The 18123-nt window shown below is 39.3% G+C and overlaps 1 protein-coding gene across 1 annotated transcript in view; it reads right to left on the bottom strand.

The window, feature by feature from the left end:
* Positions 1–182: 182 nt before the first annotated feature.
* Positions 183–18123, bottom strand: part of KCNB2 (potassium voltage-gated channel subfamily B member 2) — a 184576-nt gene continuing 166635 nt past the window's right edge. Inside the window, exon 2 of the mRNA XM_086609399.1 lies at positions 183–2354. Within this exon, the coding sequence (XP_086465525.1) occupies positions 183–2354 (2172 nt within the window). The remainder of the gene's footprint in view (positions 2355–18123) is intronic.

Genomic DNA, 18123 nt, shown 5'->3' with positions numbered 1-18123 from the left:
TCGTTTCTTACAAAAAGCAGTCTTTTTTTTTTTTAAATTAAACAGTATTTAAACTAAACAACTCTTCATGCCATGCAAAAATAACATTTTATGCACTTTTTTTTGAGGCTTTCCATGTTTTAGTTCATAGGCATTACTAACTGTGTTTTAAGAAAAGGTATTTTTATTGCTTTTGTATCTAGTCACATGCTAGTTTCGCGTGTGGGACAGTAACCAGTTTCTCCTGGGCTTGAATGAATTTCTGGGGCAAACAAATGGTTTTCCATTTTGTGACCTTCTTGGTTACTGTCTTTCTTTACCTCACCCACAGCATGGTAAATGTCTTGGGTACAGTTGTGGCTCATGCTTTTGGGTGAAGAGCTGACCTGTGGCTCCTCCGTTAAATGGGAGCCATCACTGTCTTTATCCCCACAGCAATTTGTCTTGATATCCAGTTGCTTTTCATGTTTTATACCACGTAACTCCATAAACTCTTCTTCTTCTCCAGTGTCTATTTCAGTGAAGCTCCTTCTCTCTTTTGAAGGGAAACTGAAAACCTTTTGTTTGGGAAAGAGAGGGGATGACTTTTTAACAGGTCCCTGACAAAGTGCTGATGCATCAGCACCAAGTAAAGGTCGTTCACCTTGGGGTGAATTTTCTTCTAGGAGAATGGTGCTGATGTGCTGAGGGGTGGCCTGTGTGAAGTCTGCTCCTGCCATTACTGGCAGTGGCCTTGTGGTGCTCGGTGGAGTTTGTGGAGCACTACCTCTATTGTCTTTAAAATTAACTTTAAGGGATCGAGATTTTAATGGGTTGCTACCTTTCAGGGAACTTTTGGGGCTCTCCATGGCAGTGTCAAAATGCAAATGACCGTGCAAAACAGTTTGGGATCCACTGCCATCACTGATAACAGCTCTCTCGACTGGATTATAGTCAAAGGTGACATCGGTTGGAGAAAACATTCTGTCTTTTGTGAATGGTGCAAACTGAGAACTCCTTACTCTTTGGTTGTCTTCCAGGTTAACAGAATCAGTTGGAAACCTCATTTGCAAGTGAGAGCCAGGAAACAGAGAAAGGGGAGACCTTGGAGACCTCTCTGTTTCCGTGAAGTCAGTCGCACAACTGGCAAAACTGTCGATACTGGATGTGCTTCTCATGTCTGTTACGATGTCCGTAGGTCCGGTTGGCAACGAATCTCTCTGGCCTGTAACTTCTTCCATTTCTATTTCTTCTTCATACACAGGTGGCTTTGCTGACTGGTCTTGGTAACCAGCATTAAGATTAGGCTGAGATTGAGTTTTAGTAATTTCATTATACAACATCTCCAGTTTTTGGGCACTGAGGTGCTGAGGGCTGGAGGATGCTGCGGCGTTGTTTAATTGCTCGTGGGAGTCTTGTTGACTAACTTCTTGGTATTTGTTCTCATAAGACTTGTTTGAGCTTGTTTCAGACATTGTCCTTCTGGCCCATTTCCACCGACTTGGGGACAGGTGGTTGTCGTCAGGTGTCTCCTTTGGATTGGCTGCTTCTCCAGGCTTTCCCGAATCTACTGCTACATCTATCATTTCCATACTGCGAGCAAAGGCATCTTTCAGGTTCATGGAGACGATACTGCCATTTCTTTTAGCTCTCTCAAGTGCTTCTCTCCTCTTAATTGCCTTCTCCTGTCTTTTCTGTTCCTTATAAAACTCTGAGAAATTGTTCACAATAATTGGTATGGGCAGAGCTATGACCAACACTCCAGCGATACAGCAAAGTCCTCCAACTATTTTACCTAGTAACGTCTTAGGGTAAATGTCACCGTATCCTACAGTAGTCATTGTGATTGTTGCCCACCAGAATGAGGCAGGGATACTGGTAAATTTTGTAGCATCCTCATCCTTTTCAGCAAAGAACACAAGACTCGAAAAGATCATTATTCCCATGGCTAAGAACAGTATCAACAAGCCCAATTCATTGTAACTCCGCCTGAGTGTAAAACCTAAAGACTGAAGGCCTGTTGAATGTCTGGCGAGCTTAAGAATTCGTAGGATCCTCATAATACGAAATATCTGAACCACACGTCTGACATTTTGGAACTGCAGGACACTTTTATTGGACTCAGTGAGGAAAATGGTGACATAGTACGGCAAGATAGCCAGTAAGTCAATGACGTTTAACGGGCCTTTGAAGAACTTCCACTTATTTGGTGAGGACAGAAACCGCAAAAGGTACTCCATGGTAAACCAAGCAATACACACAGCTTCAACGTGTGCTAGCTGAGGGTTGTCATTTGGCTGCCCAAATTCATCTATTTCTTGAAGCTCTGGCAGTGTGTTAAGAGACAAAGCAATAGTGGACAGTACGATGAACAGAATGGACACAATGGCCAAAATCTGTAAAACAAAATAAACAGTGCTTTGGTTAGACTGATACAAGTATGTTTGTCAGGGGTTGCTTAAATCCTTTCGAGTGTACGTGTGCAAAATAAACTCGGAAAGCAGTGGAAGCTGCTTTGGCTGCTGCATTCATTATTTTGTTTTAATATTTTGATTTTTGCAAAGACAGAAAACATTAGAATCATCTTAGACATGGTCAAAACCTGATGGTTTTACTGCCTGGAGTAAGCCAATTCATTTCAGAAAGCAAGCCATGACTCACCATTTTTAAATTGCAATGGGAGGTGGTATTTCCTATTGGAAGTTACCAAATGAAGGATATAAAGTTCCTGCTAATGTGTTGAACATTATTAATTTTCTGCATTAAGTGTAATTATATAAAACTTTATACAGTGCAGAGAAGTGATTGGGAAATACTGTGTGTAAGCAGTCAATTTAGTACTACATAGCGCACACCTTCCTAGCCATGTGTAGATTTATGAGCCAAAAGCCAAAGTTAAGGAAAACAAACAAGAAGCATTTTTCAGCAGATTAGTCTTGTCGAACTGACAGGTCTAGACAAATTTCAGGTACAAGACTTGAAGGTATTGACCCTGAATTAGGTTGAGAGCAAGATGTTAAAAAGTAAGCAGTAGTATGCAGGTGAAACCACTTCTCATCATGATTAACGTGTAAGTAGATGAATGCTTCCTACACATAATGTTTCAATTTCTGTCTCAGGAGATAGGCTTTCTGAAGTATTTTGTCATTCATTTTGATAAAGTTCAGGCACTTCTGTACCTCACAGACTTCCATTTTGCTTGGAATAGCTGCTCATTCTCATTTACAGAACCAATATTATGAGAAAAGAAATGAATCTATCAGAGAACCTAATGGTTTTACTACAAAGTTTAGTTATTTACACTCAAAGGATTATGAGCAGCTTTGAGATAGTGTGCGAAGTCTTAAAGTAGATGCAAAAATTGTTATAACGCTTTACTTGGGAAAAATATATTGTTTTGGTTAGAAGTCCTAAGTAAATCCAGGTTTCTATTAGAAATACAGTTTTGGTTTTTTTTTTTCTGTTTTAAAGCTCAGTTTAAGCTCATTCATAAAAGCATTTGCTCTCATTTCTCAGAAAAGGTACTATTAAATCCGTTTGGTGGATGTCTGGTGTACTTCCAAGGACATGCTAAGTCTGACAAAATCGCTGTAATACCCAAGATGAGTGAAGTGCAGCTCAGCAGAATGCAGGGGTGAGGAGTATATGGGGAGAGATTGGTCACGGTGGTAACAACAGCTCCAGAGATGGAAAGGCCACCTCGCTCTAACTTTGAGAAAAATGGCAGTAAGCCTGTTTCAGCTAGGGGTTACTAAGCACAAATTCAGCTCTCTGAGCACAAACTGAAATTGCTTGTGGTGTGAGAGTCTGTATTTGGCGTCATCTTGTACTTATGTGCTATCTTTGCCCTTTTTCAGCTAAAAATAGTACAGAACAGGTCGCACCTTTTCTTATTTTGAAGTATTCCAAACAGATTTGTATCTCTCCCTGCCAGTGCTGCTTCTGCCTTTTTATTTTTTTAAGACATATTTATTGGAGGAATAAGATCCGTTTATTTCTCTTGCCAAGTGAGTTGTGGACCACCTGTCCTCATCCTTCATACGGCCCATTCAGAAAACACACTCTGGTTAATCTATCCTATTCAGAAGGGCTATACATCCCTTTAAAACACTGGCAAAAGAAGCCAATCTTAGTAAAGAATGAAGGCAATAACACTGAACACCCAGCCAGGGCTGAAAAATGAAATTTGTGAGGTCCTGTAGCTAGGACAGAGGCAACACTATTGGAGAGCAATAACTGTCTTTCAGACTGAGAAAGTTGCCTATATCAGATGTCACTGTGAAAAATTTTGAAGCTTAAATAAAGTATACTCGGTTCTCCACTTCACTGAAATTACTGTGAAATAACTAATGCGTGCTCGAGTTCTCCAACATACTCAGTAACATAATTATACTTTCAGAATTCATAGAACAAATAAACATGGCACAGATCTGAATTGAGCTTGCAGTTTCTGTCAAAGTGATTGCTTCATCGTTGGGGCAGCATCACAATGTAAATAACAGCATAGGAAAAAGCTGTACAATACAAGGCCAAAATTACTTGACATGCATTGTTCTTAAAAAATGAAATAGTAAGAACATATCTGCCTGATTCTCATCAAACCGGTTTTAATTAGGAAACACTGGCATTTCAGTCAGTCATAGGGGATTTATTTTACGCCTAAATGTTCACCAGCATACAAAAGATCCTGGAAAAGAGGTGAGTCAATGTATAGCACCCGCTCTTACATGATGTGAAATGCTAAAACTCCATGCATTTTATAGGTCTTGAATACAAAACTTTCCTGTTCAGAGTTGCCACCCAGAGTGTTTTATTGACAAAAACCATCCATCTGTTTGTTCCAGCCATTCATTCATATTCTGGTAACAAACAAGCCTGAAATCTGCCAGCTATTTGAATAAAATCTGCAGAATAGCAGGCCTGGAATTTTTAGTGTTCTATACACATCATCTATAAGCATGAGTCTGTTCTTGGTGAAAAAATTTATAGCAAAGGAAAGTATTTTGGTTTCTTCTACCATAAGATTCTCAAGTTTTTATCTGGGACTTTGTTGTGTAATTAAAGTTGTGCATCACTCCACACACAGTATGGTTTAATTATTGCAATTGATTAGATTTTACAACTCATTAGGCAAAAAATGGCAGGGGATCACTGGGAAGAACAAGAGCAACTATGAGAAAAAGAAGAAGAAAAAAAAAAAGGACTCCCTATTCTGAGTCTACATAAAGAACCCTTTGCAGGTAGTAGTATGCTGGTAAATCCTCACAGAACAGGTGCAGCTTATATGAACGGAAGCACTGAGTTTATAAGAAAGACCTGTAGCAATCTGCTAGGCTACCTGTGCTGATACAGAAGAGTAAAAAATCCCCTTCTGAGTGAATCTTTTTCAGCAAAACTTCCTGTGTTCTGGGCACATTTCTGGAACTGTATTCTGGACTGAAAGGCCTGGAAAATTTTACGTACTCCAGGTAATCGATCTATGACCACAGTTTGGCTATATAATTCTTGATATACTATTATTAATCTGCATTTCAGAAAATAAAAAATACTCTGTTTAAATGTCAGATACTATCAGCTTAAGCCATTTAGCTATGGTTCTATAAAAACACATGAAAATCTAACTCTTATTAAACTTTAAAAATATTTCCTTATAAATTGCAAAATGTTTCTATAAGAATGAATATATTTAAATTCCTTTCTTATGGTCTGGATATGAGACATTTGAATCTGCTGCTGATGTAATGAATAGTAACACATTCCTTGAGTTAATGATGCAATCTTAACAGGCTGCTCCAGATACTCTTGTTTCTGATTTTTGGGGGGGATAGCAATCTCCTGAAAATATAGTGGTTTCCCAGTACTAAATTGCCACTGAAAACTGGCCTTTTTGTCTTGTGCACCCATCTCATTGCTCATTATTGCCAGCACTGCGAGGACTTCTGCATAGAAAGAGCATACAACTGAGGCAGAAAATAAAGGTGTAATGGAATAGGCTTCAAATTGCTTCCTGCAGATCCGCAACAACTGATATTGTGAAAAGGCTTCTGACATAATTGACATGCCAGTGTTATATAAAGCAGAGAAAAAGTATGCATTAGGTTCACACTAAAATACAGCTGCTGAGGGAAAGTTCCGTTGACCCATATCTAACAGCCAGTGCAGTATATTTGATTAATATAGATTTCAATCGGTAATCAGGTAAAACTGTATTAGCAGTGTTGTTTCCTTAGTTTTTGTTCCAGGGTGGGATCTAGGGTAGGATCTAGACCATTTAAATAACAGACAGCAATATAGTCTCATTATTTTTCAAACCTCTAGCCTCCATAGGCACTGAAATTTTATTAGACTGTTACCTATTCTTCTCTTTCTGCATTTAAATGTATGATATTATCTTCAAATAAAGTGCTCTGGCAGTTATCTTTAGCTCTGACTTTAGGAAAAAACCTCAGAAAAAGTCATCGTTCAGCTTTTGAAAGACTTGATAACACTTTCTGGAGAACTGTATCAAGTTTCTTGGGCACTTAGCTATACATTTTCAGAAGCATCTGCTCTTGGGAAAGAGGTGTCTAGATCTAGGTTTGGGCTGATAGATAGCTGGAGTTGGTCTAGGTTCTTCCAAGAAACCTGAGAGCTACCAAGTGCTGTAGCCAGCAGGCCAAGCTGTATCTTGCATGAAAGTGTCCTTCGACTGTAGCACAGAGGTCCTGGCTTGTGCCCGGACAATCCACTGACTCACAACCACACTGGCAGAAGCAGAAGGTCATGTCATGGAGGTTTTCTGAGGAGTAAGCCCATGAAAGTGGAAGACATATTTGTAGGCTTGATGGGAAGTTTATGGAAATCAGTTTATATTAGCAGCATCCTTCACTGCCAACAGTCTTCAAATTGTGATACTGAGTTCACGACTGATTGGAACGAGAAGTTTTGCTCAGTAGGAGCACTGTCTTGTACATTTGCCTAAATCTGCATGTGCTCTGTTCTTGATGCCTGGGACTATCCAAACGAGATGCTCATTGGAGCAGCAAAGACAACACTACAAATTGAGCTGCCTTCCAACTATAACCGTTATCACATGAGGAATTTCAAGGATAGTCAGGAGATCAGTCTGTAGACATTAAGGGGAACAGGCCACTGTATTTTCCTTCAGCAATGCAAAGGAGAGGCACATTTTTACTTTTGTACAAATTGGATAAGTACAAGGATATTTTACCAGCTAATAATGGCACTTATCTGTACCACAGCACTGCCTTCAGCGGCTGTCACCACTGTTCCTTGCTAGACACTGCAGAACAAGGTCATGAGACAGCATGTCTATCTCTGGGCTCTTCATTCTCTCCCTTCATTGTGTTCCTGGGACTTCCCAGTTACAAGCATCACCTCTTGCTTCTGGCCCATGATTCTGCATTATGCTGCTCTGCAGAGGGGACTGTATTCAGCTCACACCTGCCTGCTGGCAATTCTGCACTCAAAATGTGTACCTGTGTGTCACAGCTCACATCATGAACAGTCTGGCAGACTTAGAAGTCTGTTAACTTTGAATCTGAGGTTTCAGGCCACACTGAAAAAGTTCAACAGAGAGGCAAGACATTTTGCTACTGCTAACAGGGTATGGCCCTTACTGACTATTGCTCTTTATTGACTTAAGGTCCTTGGCCAGGAGACATGAGAAAGGAGACAAATAGTGACAAACCCCACTTGGATTTGATCCACACTGGAACACGATGGAGTTATGGCAAGCCTTAAGCGTGCCGATTCTAACCAATCTTAATAGTTCTGCAACACTGAAAATTATGTAAGAATAGATGTATTGTATATGTTTGAAAATATTCCTTGTGTTAAGTGATGGAAAAATTCATTGCCAGTAACTAAAATTAGACCTAGGTACCAATTAAAAAATATCCTAAAACTCTTACTGAGAAATAGAAAAGACATCAGCCTCCAGTCGGGTCAGGTACTCTGACCTCAGCACCCGCTTTGTCATTATTAGAGGTGAGTCAGTACTTGCAAGAGTGAAGACAGAATTTCATGATGTAGTAAGAAAGAAATTTATATCATTCTGTCATAAAGTCTCAGAACAGACATCCTTTTTAGTTATTTTATAGGGCCTGCAAACCATCATTACAAGTAGAAAATTGCCACTGCTTATGCACATCTACCCTTTCAGAGCACACCTTTCATCTCTTCTCACCTCTTTAGCGTAACCTTGCAGACTCCTGGCACAGCTCCACATAGAATACAGTGTTTAATTTTTGAAAAATAAGATGGAGGAGAGGGGAATAATTTAACAGAATAACATAAATTTAGTTCGGCTTACAGCTCTATCACAGTTGCCCTTTCAGGAACACATCTGATAATGGCTCTAACAGCATGTGTAATCACTGAACAGCTTCTTCCTGCTACTCTTGATCTCCTTCCTTGATGACATTATTTAGAATTCTGACCTTTCATTTCTACTTTTTCCTAGATCATTATTATTAATATTTTTAAGAACTCAATTTGAATGTTCTTCATTGATCTTTCAGGGACATTCATTAAGCCTGACATTAACCTCCATATATGAAGGCTAAGCTCTTAGTGTTGTACTTATCTGGTGCCTAACTAATGCAGTCTTTTCTTTTTGTCTCTTGGCACTGGGATGAATGTCACCTTACAAGCTTAGCCATTTGTAAATGAAATCGTCATTTAGGAGGTTTTCACTACAGATTTCATGACATTCCCTATCATAACTTTAGATATGAGAAGTGGCTACTAGTTCATCAGTAGATGAGGAGCCACTGCTCTGTCTTCAGTTCAGCTTGACAGATCCAAGTTCCCATTAACCTAGAGATTTCAAGTACTTCTAGATGTGTATTCATGACTCCATGAAGTTCAGTGGTGACTCTACCTAAGTAGTCACTTCTGAAGTGGCATATGTCTGGGGATGTGCTGGCCTATCAAGATCACGCAGACTGAGAGCCAATATGTGTAGTATCGAAGCAGAGGGCAGTCAGTCAAAGAGACTGCCTTTGCGTCTGTGCTGCGGTGTCCTTCAGGTCTGTGTCTGAGGAGGCTCAGGGGAGGTAGTAGTTTGCTGCATACCAATTCCAGTATGCATGGAAGACTAATGGTGATAACATCAGCATAATCATAATGATGATAAGTCTAGCAGGAGGGGTAATAACAGGTAGTTAAAGCTGAGATTTTGCCACTAGGTCACTCAAACTTCTTTAAGCATAGCTATATCTAAGCAAGGTATTTTGAAACTGGCTCCAGTAGGTTTACCTGACCTGAGAAACTACTACTGTCTTGACACATCTGTCACTTCAGAAATTCTGTCATAAAGCCTTTCTGTGTAGCTGATATCCTTCCTGCATGAGAGCCCTGTGTGAACTCCATTTTTTTCACAAAGCCTTTCCATATCTACCCCTCTTCCACTTTGTGACCTTCCCATTCCATAGACTAATATTTGCCTTAGAAGACCTAGACTCTCAGAGGGGATAAATCTGCTTAGGAAAGGATCTTATGCTCTAGTTTAAATTAACAGTAATAAAATACATCTCTCCTGCATTCTGTTACAGGTAAATTACTGGGTTTTGTATTTATGCTATTAGAATAACAGTAATAGAATACATCCCGCCTGCACCCTGTGGTGGCAAACTGCATTTACTTAATGACTTGATGATTGCTTTAAGGAAGGATGGATGACCTTGGGGTTTGTACCACCTGGACTTTCAGCATCAGCATTTAGTAAAATGTGGGTTTGAGCATTTGATTAAGGCTGAATATGGAGGTGGCTTGGTACAAGGCAATCTTCCAGAGGACAATATGGGAAAATGAGAACCCTGGGAATGTAGACTGAGTCTCTATAAATCTGAACACAGGGGCCATTAAAGTCTATTAGAACACTAGTGGCACATTAACTACATAATAGAAAATCAAGTACAACATTGCTAAAATTTTCAGAATGTATTTACTAAATATTGTGACAAAAAAGTGGTCACAGAGATTTTGGAGACCAGAGAAATTCCACTAGGCACAAGTAATAGGCAATGAATTGCAATTGGGACTATTAGTTGGATCTTCAGTACTACCCTGAAGAAATCTGCTGTACTTCGTTACGAGCCACAGCTGAGGATGATACTGGGGGTATCTGTTAGACTGGCAAAGATGGGAGACCTTAAGTAGTCACAGATGAAGGCCATCTTCATAGTTTGGAAAGCGGCAGATGTATTCAGTTCAGCATCAATGGAAACAACCCTGAATACTGTTTATTTAGCACAAAGCTAATGAGCATTACTTTGAGCTTGTTACCAGATTAAAATCCATATCAAGTCAGTACTAATATTTTTTGTTGAACAGCAAAAGGCTATCTGAGCTGGAGACATGAAATCAATTACTTCACGGTAAATAGCAAACTGCCCACTAGCACTTAATGTAGAAGATACGGCAGATCCAGAGTGAGTATAAGTGAATTGCTTTATTTTTTTCACTAGGAATTGAATAAAACCATGAATTTGTCTGTCATATTATTGACAGAAGTAGAGTTAGTACCTCTTTGAAATTATAGTGTAACTAGTTTAATCAATTAAATCATTTAATGTAACATAGGTTACAGTGAAAATAAAAAGTATATCTAGCTAAAGCTTTATTTGCTGTGTATGAATGGGAGAAATTTAGCTCATTACAGATAAACACAAAAAATTAACTTCAAGAGTCATGTTAAAGGCTTTATTTATAAAATAACTTTACGGCTGCTCCCTAAATATTCATAGAATCATAGAATGGTTTGAGCTGGAAGGGACCTCAAAGTTCATCTAGTTCCAACTCCCCTGCCATGGGCAGGGACACCTTCCACTAGATCAGGTTGCTCAAAGCTTCATCCAGCCTGGCCTTGAACACCTCCAGGGATGGGCCATCCACAACTCCTCTGGGCAACCTGTTCTAGTGTTTCACCACCCTCGAGATAAAAAATTTCTTCCTTATATCTAATCTAAACCTCCCCTATTTCAGTTTAAAGCCATTATCCCTTGTCCTATCACTCCATGCCCTTGTAAAAAGTCCCTCTCCAGCTTTCTTCTAGGCCTCCTTTAGGTACTCGAAGGCTGCTAGAAGGACTCCCTGAAGCCTTCTCCTCTCCAGGCTGAACAACCCCAACTCTCAGCCTATCTTCATAGGAGAGGTGCTCTATTATTGTTAGATGAAACAGTTTGCCCATGTGTGTAAGAAAAGTCAGCTAAATTTATCAAAAATAAATGAGATGTCTGTAATGAAGTCCCTGCATGTCTTCATTCAGAAGTTTTCTAAACCTTTCAATGATCGCAGCTGGCATGCTTCTTATGTTTTGGTTGTGTTTTGTACTAGCTGTCTAATTTTCAGGTAGTGAAAGCTGATTATTATTACTGAGACAAACGTACCAGAGTCTTCAAAATTTCCATCTGAGTCATGACAAAGCCCTTGCGGTTTCCAGCTATTTTGCAGAGCAGACCGTATGCAAGACCCGTCCTGCGCTCCTCGCATGCACGAAACATCGGCTTCATTACCTGGAATTCAGCTTTCAAAAAAAAAAAACCCCAAACCCAAAGGAGGAGGTTATCTCCCGCCAGCAGCTGGGAAGCGAGGCGGGGGCGGGCGGGGAGAGGGGCGGCGGGACCCAGCGGCGCGGGGCGGGGCGGGCCCGGGAGCTGTCCCCCGCCCCGGTGCTGAACGCGGGCCCTCGGCGGCGGGGACGCAGCGGCGCGCTGCCGCGGCGCACCCCGTCACTGCAGAACCCTTTTATCCCATCACCTTGAGTCCTAGAATCGTAGAATCACAGAATGGTTTGGGTGGGAAGGGGCATTAAAGATCATGTAGTTCAACCCCCTGCCATGGGCAGGGACACCTTCCACTAGATCAGGTTGCTCAAAGCCTCATCCAACCTGGCCTTGAACACCTCCAGGGATGGGCCATCCACAACTCCTCTGGGCAACATGTTCCAGTGCCTCACTACCCTCAATGTAAAAAATTTCTTCCTTATAGCTAATCGAAATCTACCTTCTTTCATTTTAAAGCCATATATATATATGAAGGTTCCATACCTTCAAATACATATACATGAAGGTATGGAAAGTATACAATTTATAAATAAAATACTGGCAAAATAAAGGTAATGCTGGCACAATATTTGTTCCTCAGGGAAAATACCATTGAAGTAGGCTGGAAAATGTCTCCGTTAAAGAAGTTATTAAAAACACCTGGCAAATTCTTGGTGGAGCTAAACAAACAGGGAGAATGAAAAATCACAAACCAACTCTTTAGCTCTGAGATGTTCTAGTATAGGCTACAATAGTTGAATGTACATAATGGGGAGAATCAACAAACCTGATGTACAGATTTATTCTGATGCTACTCATTTTAATACTCAACTTAAACCAGAAAGCCGGATGTAACTGATTTAAAAAAAGAAATGCTTTGGAAATTAGAAATTAAGTTTCTTGGTTCTCACTGTTTGTATCTGCCATTTAGTTTTAATGGAGTTTGTTTACAGCTGAGACCTCAGATTATTAACCAGGACCATACACTTGAGTCTAATTTGCTGACAACCATATTAAGATTATCGTTTAAACTGTTCTCATTCTATCATCTTTTTACCATTGACTGAGATTGTCTTTTAGTAATATAATACAGTAAGTATGACCTCCCACCTGAAGACTGCTGTTATCTATCAAAGAGATTTGCTGCTCAGCCTTACTTGAAATTATGACAGGCATGAAATTCAGACATAATCTTTACTCACACTTTTAAAATATTTTTTCTGTCTTGGCTTCATGTCAATTTCTATATATATTTCAGAACTGCAGCTCTATATAAAATGTCTACATCAATCTATAGGTTTATATAAAGCTTATGCCAATATTTCCCACACTTGTGGATTCAGAGAAATTGTTAGTGAAATGAATACAGTCTGTTGTTTCCTCTTTTGCAATACAGTCATGTGTCGTTAAAGGCCTGTGTATCTTAACTGTCATCTTTTGTACTAACTATAAGGTGACCTTCCTTTCTTTCTCTCTTTTCCCTGTAACCATTTCAGACTTCTGCCAGAAATATATGCAATATGGTACTTTTCCTCATAACTACATAAGCTCACATTTATGACATTTAAAATATTAACTATAGCTTCAACAGAAATATAGGAACCCTTCATATCATATCATATCACATATTTTAGGATGCTATCAAATTCTAGCAGACATTGATTTATTAGTTATGCTCATTTCATGCTTCAAAGTCTATGCCTATAACCATGAAGACTATGGAATTACTTAATATAAATTAAAAAAAAAAAGAAAAAAAAAGGAGGAAAAAGAAAGACAGAGATCAAGCTGAAGAAAATAGACCTGTTTCTCAGCCTTTAGGTTTTTGCATTTCTTGGAAGCAGTTAATCCTATCCCATTGGGAGACATTGCCATCTATACATTTTCCACTCACAAGCTAAAGGACTTAATTCTCTGTGAGGTTTTCAGCTCCTTGAATCAATACAATTTACTACAAATATATCTTAAAAAGAACATTGATTTAACTTTTGAGTCATGTCCTGGTATATAATATTTTTATTTTATGCCTATTTTGTTATAAACCATTAAACAATATTCAATTCCCCATAATTCGTATTGTCTCTTTTCAGTATGTTTTATTAAGAAGATATTTAATATGGTTTAATTTCTTTTATAGTGAGTTTATTTATTCTGACTACACAAGCATACTGATAGCACAGTCATCAAATAATATGATGATCACTTAATAATCCATTCATAACTTCCCTATGAAAGAAGGAACTGCTTAATTGTTCAGCCTCCTACTGCTATTTTAAAGTATTTTTTCTGTCTGTGGTGCACTGCATATTGCTCTTGATTAACTTTTAAATTTTAGAATCTCTTTGCTTAAATAAAACCCTAAAAGTTAAATACAGTGTTAGGGAAAGTTAATTCTAGGAGATGAAAAAATGTGCAGGAGTTTAAATAGATTCTAGTCTTAATCCAATCGATAAAGAAAATTGCTTTGGTGTTATAAAAATTTCCCACCAGTTTCAGTACCATGAAGACATGTTACTGAGAAGCAAAGCTGACAACTTGAGAAACCAAAGGAGAAGAAACTAAGTAGTTAGTAAAGCCAAAGTATCCTGTAAATGTAAAAGGTAGTATTCATAGGCAATGTCTACACTGCAGGCCGAGGTGGAGTGGAGCCCTATTTGGACTAGTTCTAAATGAGCTATCAAGGCCAGCAAAACCAACCATGTAGCGGTTGCAGCATGGAAACTGTGATTCTTACATAAAATATTTAAGCAGCTTAAGTATCAACATCATCAGAAATCAGATGGAGAACTCAAGTGAGGGCTGTTTGGAGTAATGCTATAGCTGAATAAACTCATGGAACTCAATCTCTGATTTCCCCTACCATGACCCTTAGCAGCTGGAGAGCTGATAAAATTAGCTGGGTGAGAGTTAGCCTAACACATATCATTGGGATGATGGATCTTGTATAACATTTTTGCCTTAATCTTGTTTTGTTTTGTCAGGAAGAATGGTTTTTGCCACTGATAGCTGAAATGGCACTCGAGAGTATTACAGAATCACAGAACGTTAGGGATTGGAAGGGACCTCAAAAGACCGTCTAGTCCAATCCCCCTGCCGGAGCAGGACCACCTAGATCAGATCACACAAGAACACATCCAGGCGGGTTTTGAACGTCTCCAGAGAAGGAGACTCCACAACCTCTCTGGGCAGCCTGTTCCAGTGTTCTGTTACCCTTACTGGGAAGAAGTTCTTCCTCATGTTTAAGTGGAACCTCCTCTGTTCCAGCTTATATCCATTTCCCCTTGTCCTATCATTGGATGCCACGGAGAAGAGCCTGGCTCCATCCTCAAGACAGTCACCCTTTACATATTTATAAACATTAATGAGGTCCCCGCTCAGTCTCCTCTTCTCCAGGCTAAAGACACCCAGCTTCCTCAGCCTTTCCTCATAAGGGAGATGCTCTACTCCATTCCAGGCTGTCTCCATTAGACAGCTTGGTGGAGAATAAGATACTTTAAGAAAGGACTAAACTAGATACAGATTCAGAGAGCCTCCAAAGATGAAATAAATATTCATCCTGCACATCCTGACCCTATCAGATAATGTCAGCAGGTAATATAATCAGAGCTTATCTCTATTACTGGTAGTGAATCCAGTGATTATTAACTTCAAATCTTTCAACTTCAGAAGCTCCTGGAATTCTGAACATTCAGGAAACAATGGAGTCAGATTCTTTGAAAGCTGATGCAGAAGATGTCCAGCCTTTATTGGAGTGCTCCTATTTTGGACTTTTTTTAACTCATGGGAACACACTGCTGGTAGAGCTACCATGACAAGACTGATAGGATGGATCTGGGAACAGAGCTACATAGAATCATAGAATGGTTTGAGTTGGAAGGGACCTTAAAGATCATCTAGTTCCTACCCCCCCTGCCATGGGCAGGGACACATATTTTGAGTAGACTTCCTTACCTTCCTTTTCAAGTTTGTCTTTCATGTGGTAAGAATGTTTGTTTTCTCCAGTGGCTTTGAAAGCTATGCTGCTGGGAGATTTACTGTCTGCTGTGGCTACACAGCCAAAATTTGCAAAGGTAGGCATTAAATTGAGAAGAGTTCTTTGACCGGGTTCGATGCTGAGCAGCAGAGTTCAGATCCAGAATTTGGGTTCGAAACTTTTCCTTATGTTAGATGTCCCTCCAGAATTACTTTTGAAACCTCATCTATAATACTCCTGTTCTGAGCTTTTATTAAGGTATGATGTATTCTGTAACACATCCACAGAGTCCCAATGCTCTCCAAACGAATATATAAATGTCCCTACATCATATTTAGAAAGGTCAAATTGTAATTGAATAAAGATCTGATGCACAAAATATATTATCTATTATTAAAATATTATTAAAATGTACCGCTCATGCTTCTGTGAGCTCAGACTAACAGCATACTAGGTAGGAAAATGCTTGGAAGTTATGTGAACATTCCAATTTAGGGCTGTAATTCAGACTCTGCTTTTAGTGCAAATAATTTGAGCAGGTGCTGAACAGGGTGTTCAAGGAATGTCTGTTTTCTCCTAAATTCTGGACTGAACAGAAGAAGGGCTGAATATTCACTGCTCTACTGAAAAGACAGATTTTTTTTCCAATCACATATAAATGTCTATTAGGCTTCAAACACTCATGGTCTACCTGCGTCACAGGGCCTGGTTTTGTTCTCAAGAAATCACAGGGAAATTTGCTGTTGCCTATAACCAGAGTGCCCAGTGGAGATTGGGTATCTTGGTAAGCTTTATTTGGAATGTGCTGATCACCAAGGGAAGAAGGCTGGCTGTGTAAAGAAGAGCAGGTTGTGGATCTTCAGCAGTGGAGTGAGGAAGCAAAGGAACGAATTCTGACAAGTGTTCCACAAAAGATGTTTCGATATTTTTCCTATTTCGTGTTTTAACCAGTAGATGTCTCTGTTTTATCACGCAGTTGTTGACAAGGACACACTATACCTGTTGTCACAACACGTTTAGTAAAAACCATTCGTTTCCCATGGAATGAATATACTTGAATGTAAAAATTCTGACTTCATGCTCTTGGCATAGCCTGCTGATTTTCTGACTGACCTAAGCCCCTGGAAGTTTTAACGAGAGCTCTGGCTGCTAATCAACTTTAAAAATCATCCTTATGGAAATGACCTATAGGATTCTAAAAGGACAAGAGAGGAATTGGTGAGATTCTATGGACGTTCATCTAAAAATGTAATAAATTTAGTACAGCTTGCTTTATCACATGGAAAGGCTCTTGGAAGCAACTTACGGAACAGCATGGAGTATTTGATTTCTACACAGTGCCTCAGGACATTCCAAGTTGTGATAGATGAATTATCTTCTCCACTTCATGAATGTGTAAGATAGTATTATTTCTGTATCTATAGCTATCAAGAGTAATAATGTAGATGATTTGAAGTATTCATACCTAACTGAAAAAAATCAATGTGATGCAATTCTATGCAGGCATATGTATTCTCATCATCATTTGAGAAATATATAGGATCTTTACAAAATAGATCAGCAGTTTTAAAATTATATTCAAATTCTATTGTTTTAAATATATACAAAATGAAGATGCATAATTTCAGAAACTATAACTTCTTGAATTTTAGTAATTGTCTAGGAATGTGATAGGCTTCTATTAATTGTTTCTTGACTTTATCCTTGTTGTCCTATGACAGTAGTCTATACATTTAATATCAGGACCTAATTTTTTGACTGTTTTCCTGAGTATCTTTATATTTGAGATCCTGGATTAGCTCATCAGAGAGAAAAAACTCTAGGCTGGATCTGCACTAAGTCCTGAACTGCATCAGGGCAACCCGCAAAAAACTTTTTGTTTGCGGGTTGTTCCATCCTGGTCAGGCACTCCCTTGGTGGAAATCCCTACAGAAACTGTTAGGATTTGTGGTTGTGTCTCATACTAATTAAGTTGCATAAGCATATTATGTTAGAGAAGAAAAATGTTGCCCAGTTTAGATGATAGTTGTGCCCACCGGAACTAAGGCAGTACGTTGGAGCTTTTATTTGCCATTGAGATCCAAGTCCATGTTGGAAACAGAACATCTCCAGCTGGAAGGAGCACTGCATCAAGGACAAATAGGTCTTACAGAGTTCTCCTGTATGTTCACACTTCCACACACTGTGGCTGTTTCTCCTACTGTTAAGTGGAGCCACAGGTCCACCTTTATACTCCAAATGGACTGTGATGAGAGGCGCAGATGGCCAGTCTTTAAGAGTCATTAGTACCCTGTCACTGGTTCCACCTCCTCAGAGGGTGGTCAATTCTAGGAGCCAAGCAGAACATGAAGTAGTAGAAGGAAATATCAGGCCTTACCCTGAAATGACTTATTACTAGACACAGCTGTTTCTCAAATGTAGGGACAATGAGGAGTTGATTGCAGAAGGGGAAATCACCGTTGAACAGTGGCAAAAGAAGGACCAAAGTGTCTGTTGAATCTTCCTGATTGTCAAACTGATGGCCAGGCCACAGAAACTTCAGAGGTTTCCATGACTGCAGCTATACAGCAGAGTTTCTACAGCTCAGTCAAGCTTAAGACAAGAAATAAACCTGAAAATAAATTTATCAGGTATGAAGAGCTA

The sequence above is a fragment of the Tauraco erythrolophus genome, chromosome 3, assembly GCF_009769465.1.
Source record: "Tauraco erythrolophus isolate bTauEry1 chromosome 3, bTauEry1.pri, whole genome shotgun sequence".
Lineage (NCBI taxonomy): Eukaryota > Metazoa > Chordata > Aves > Musophagiformes > Musophagidae > Tauraco > Tauraco erythrolophus.
The sequence above is the reverse complement of the archived record's forward strand: the minus strand, read 5'-3'. Positions and strand labels throughout refer to the sequence as shown.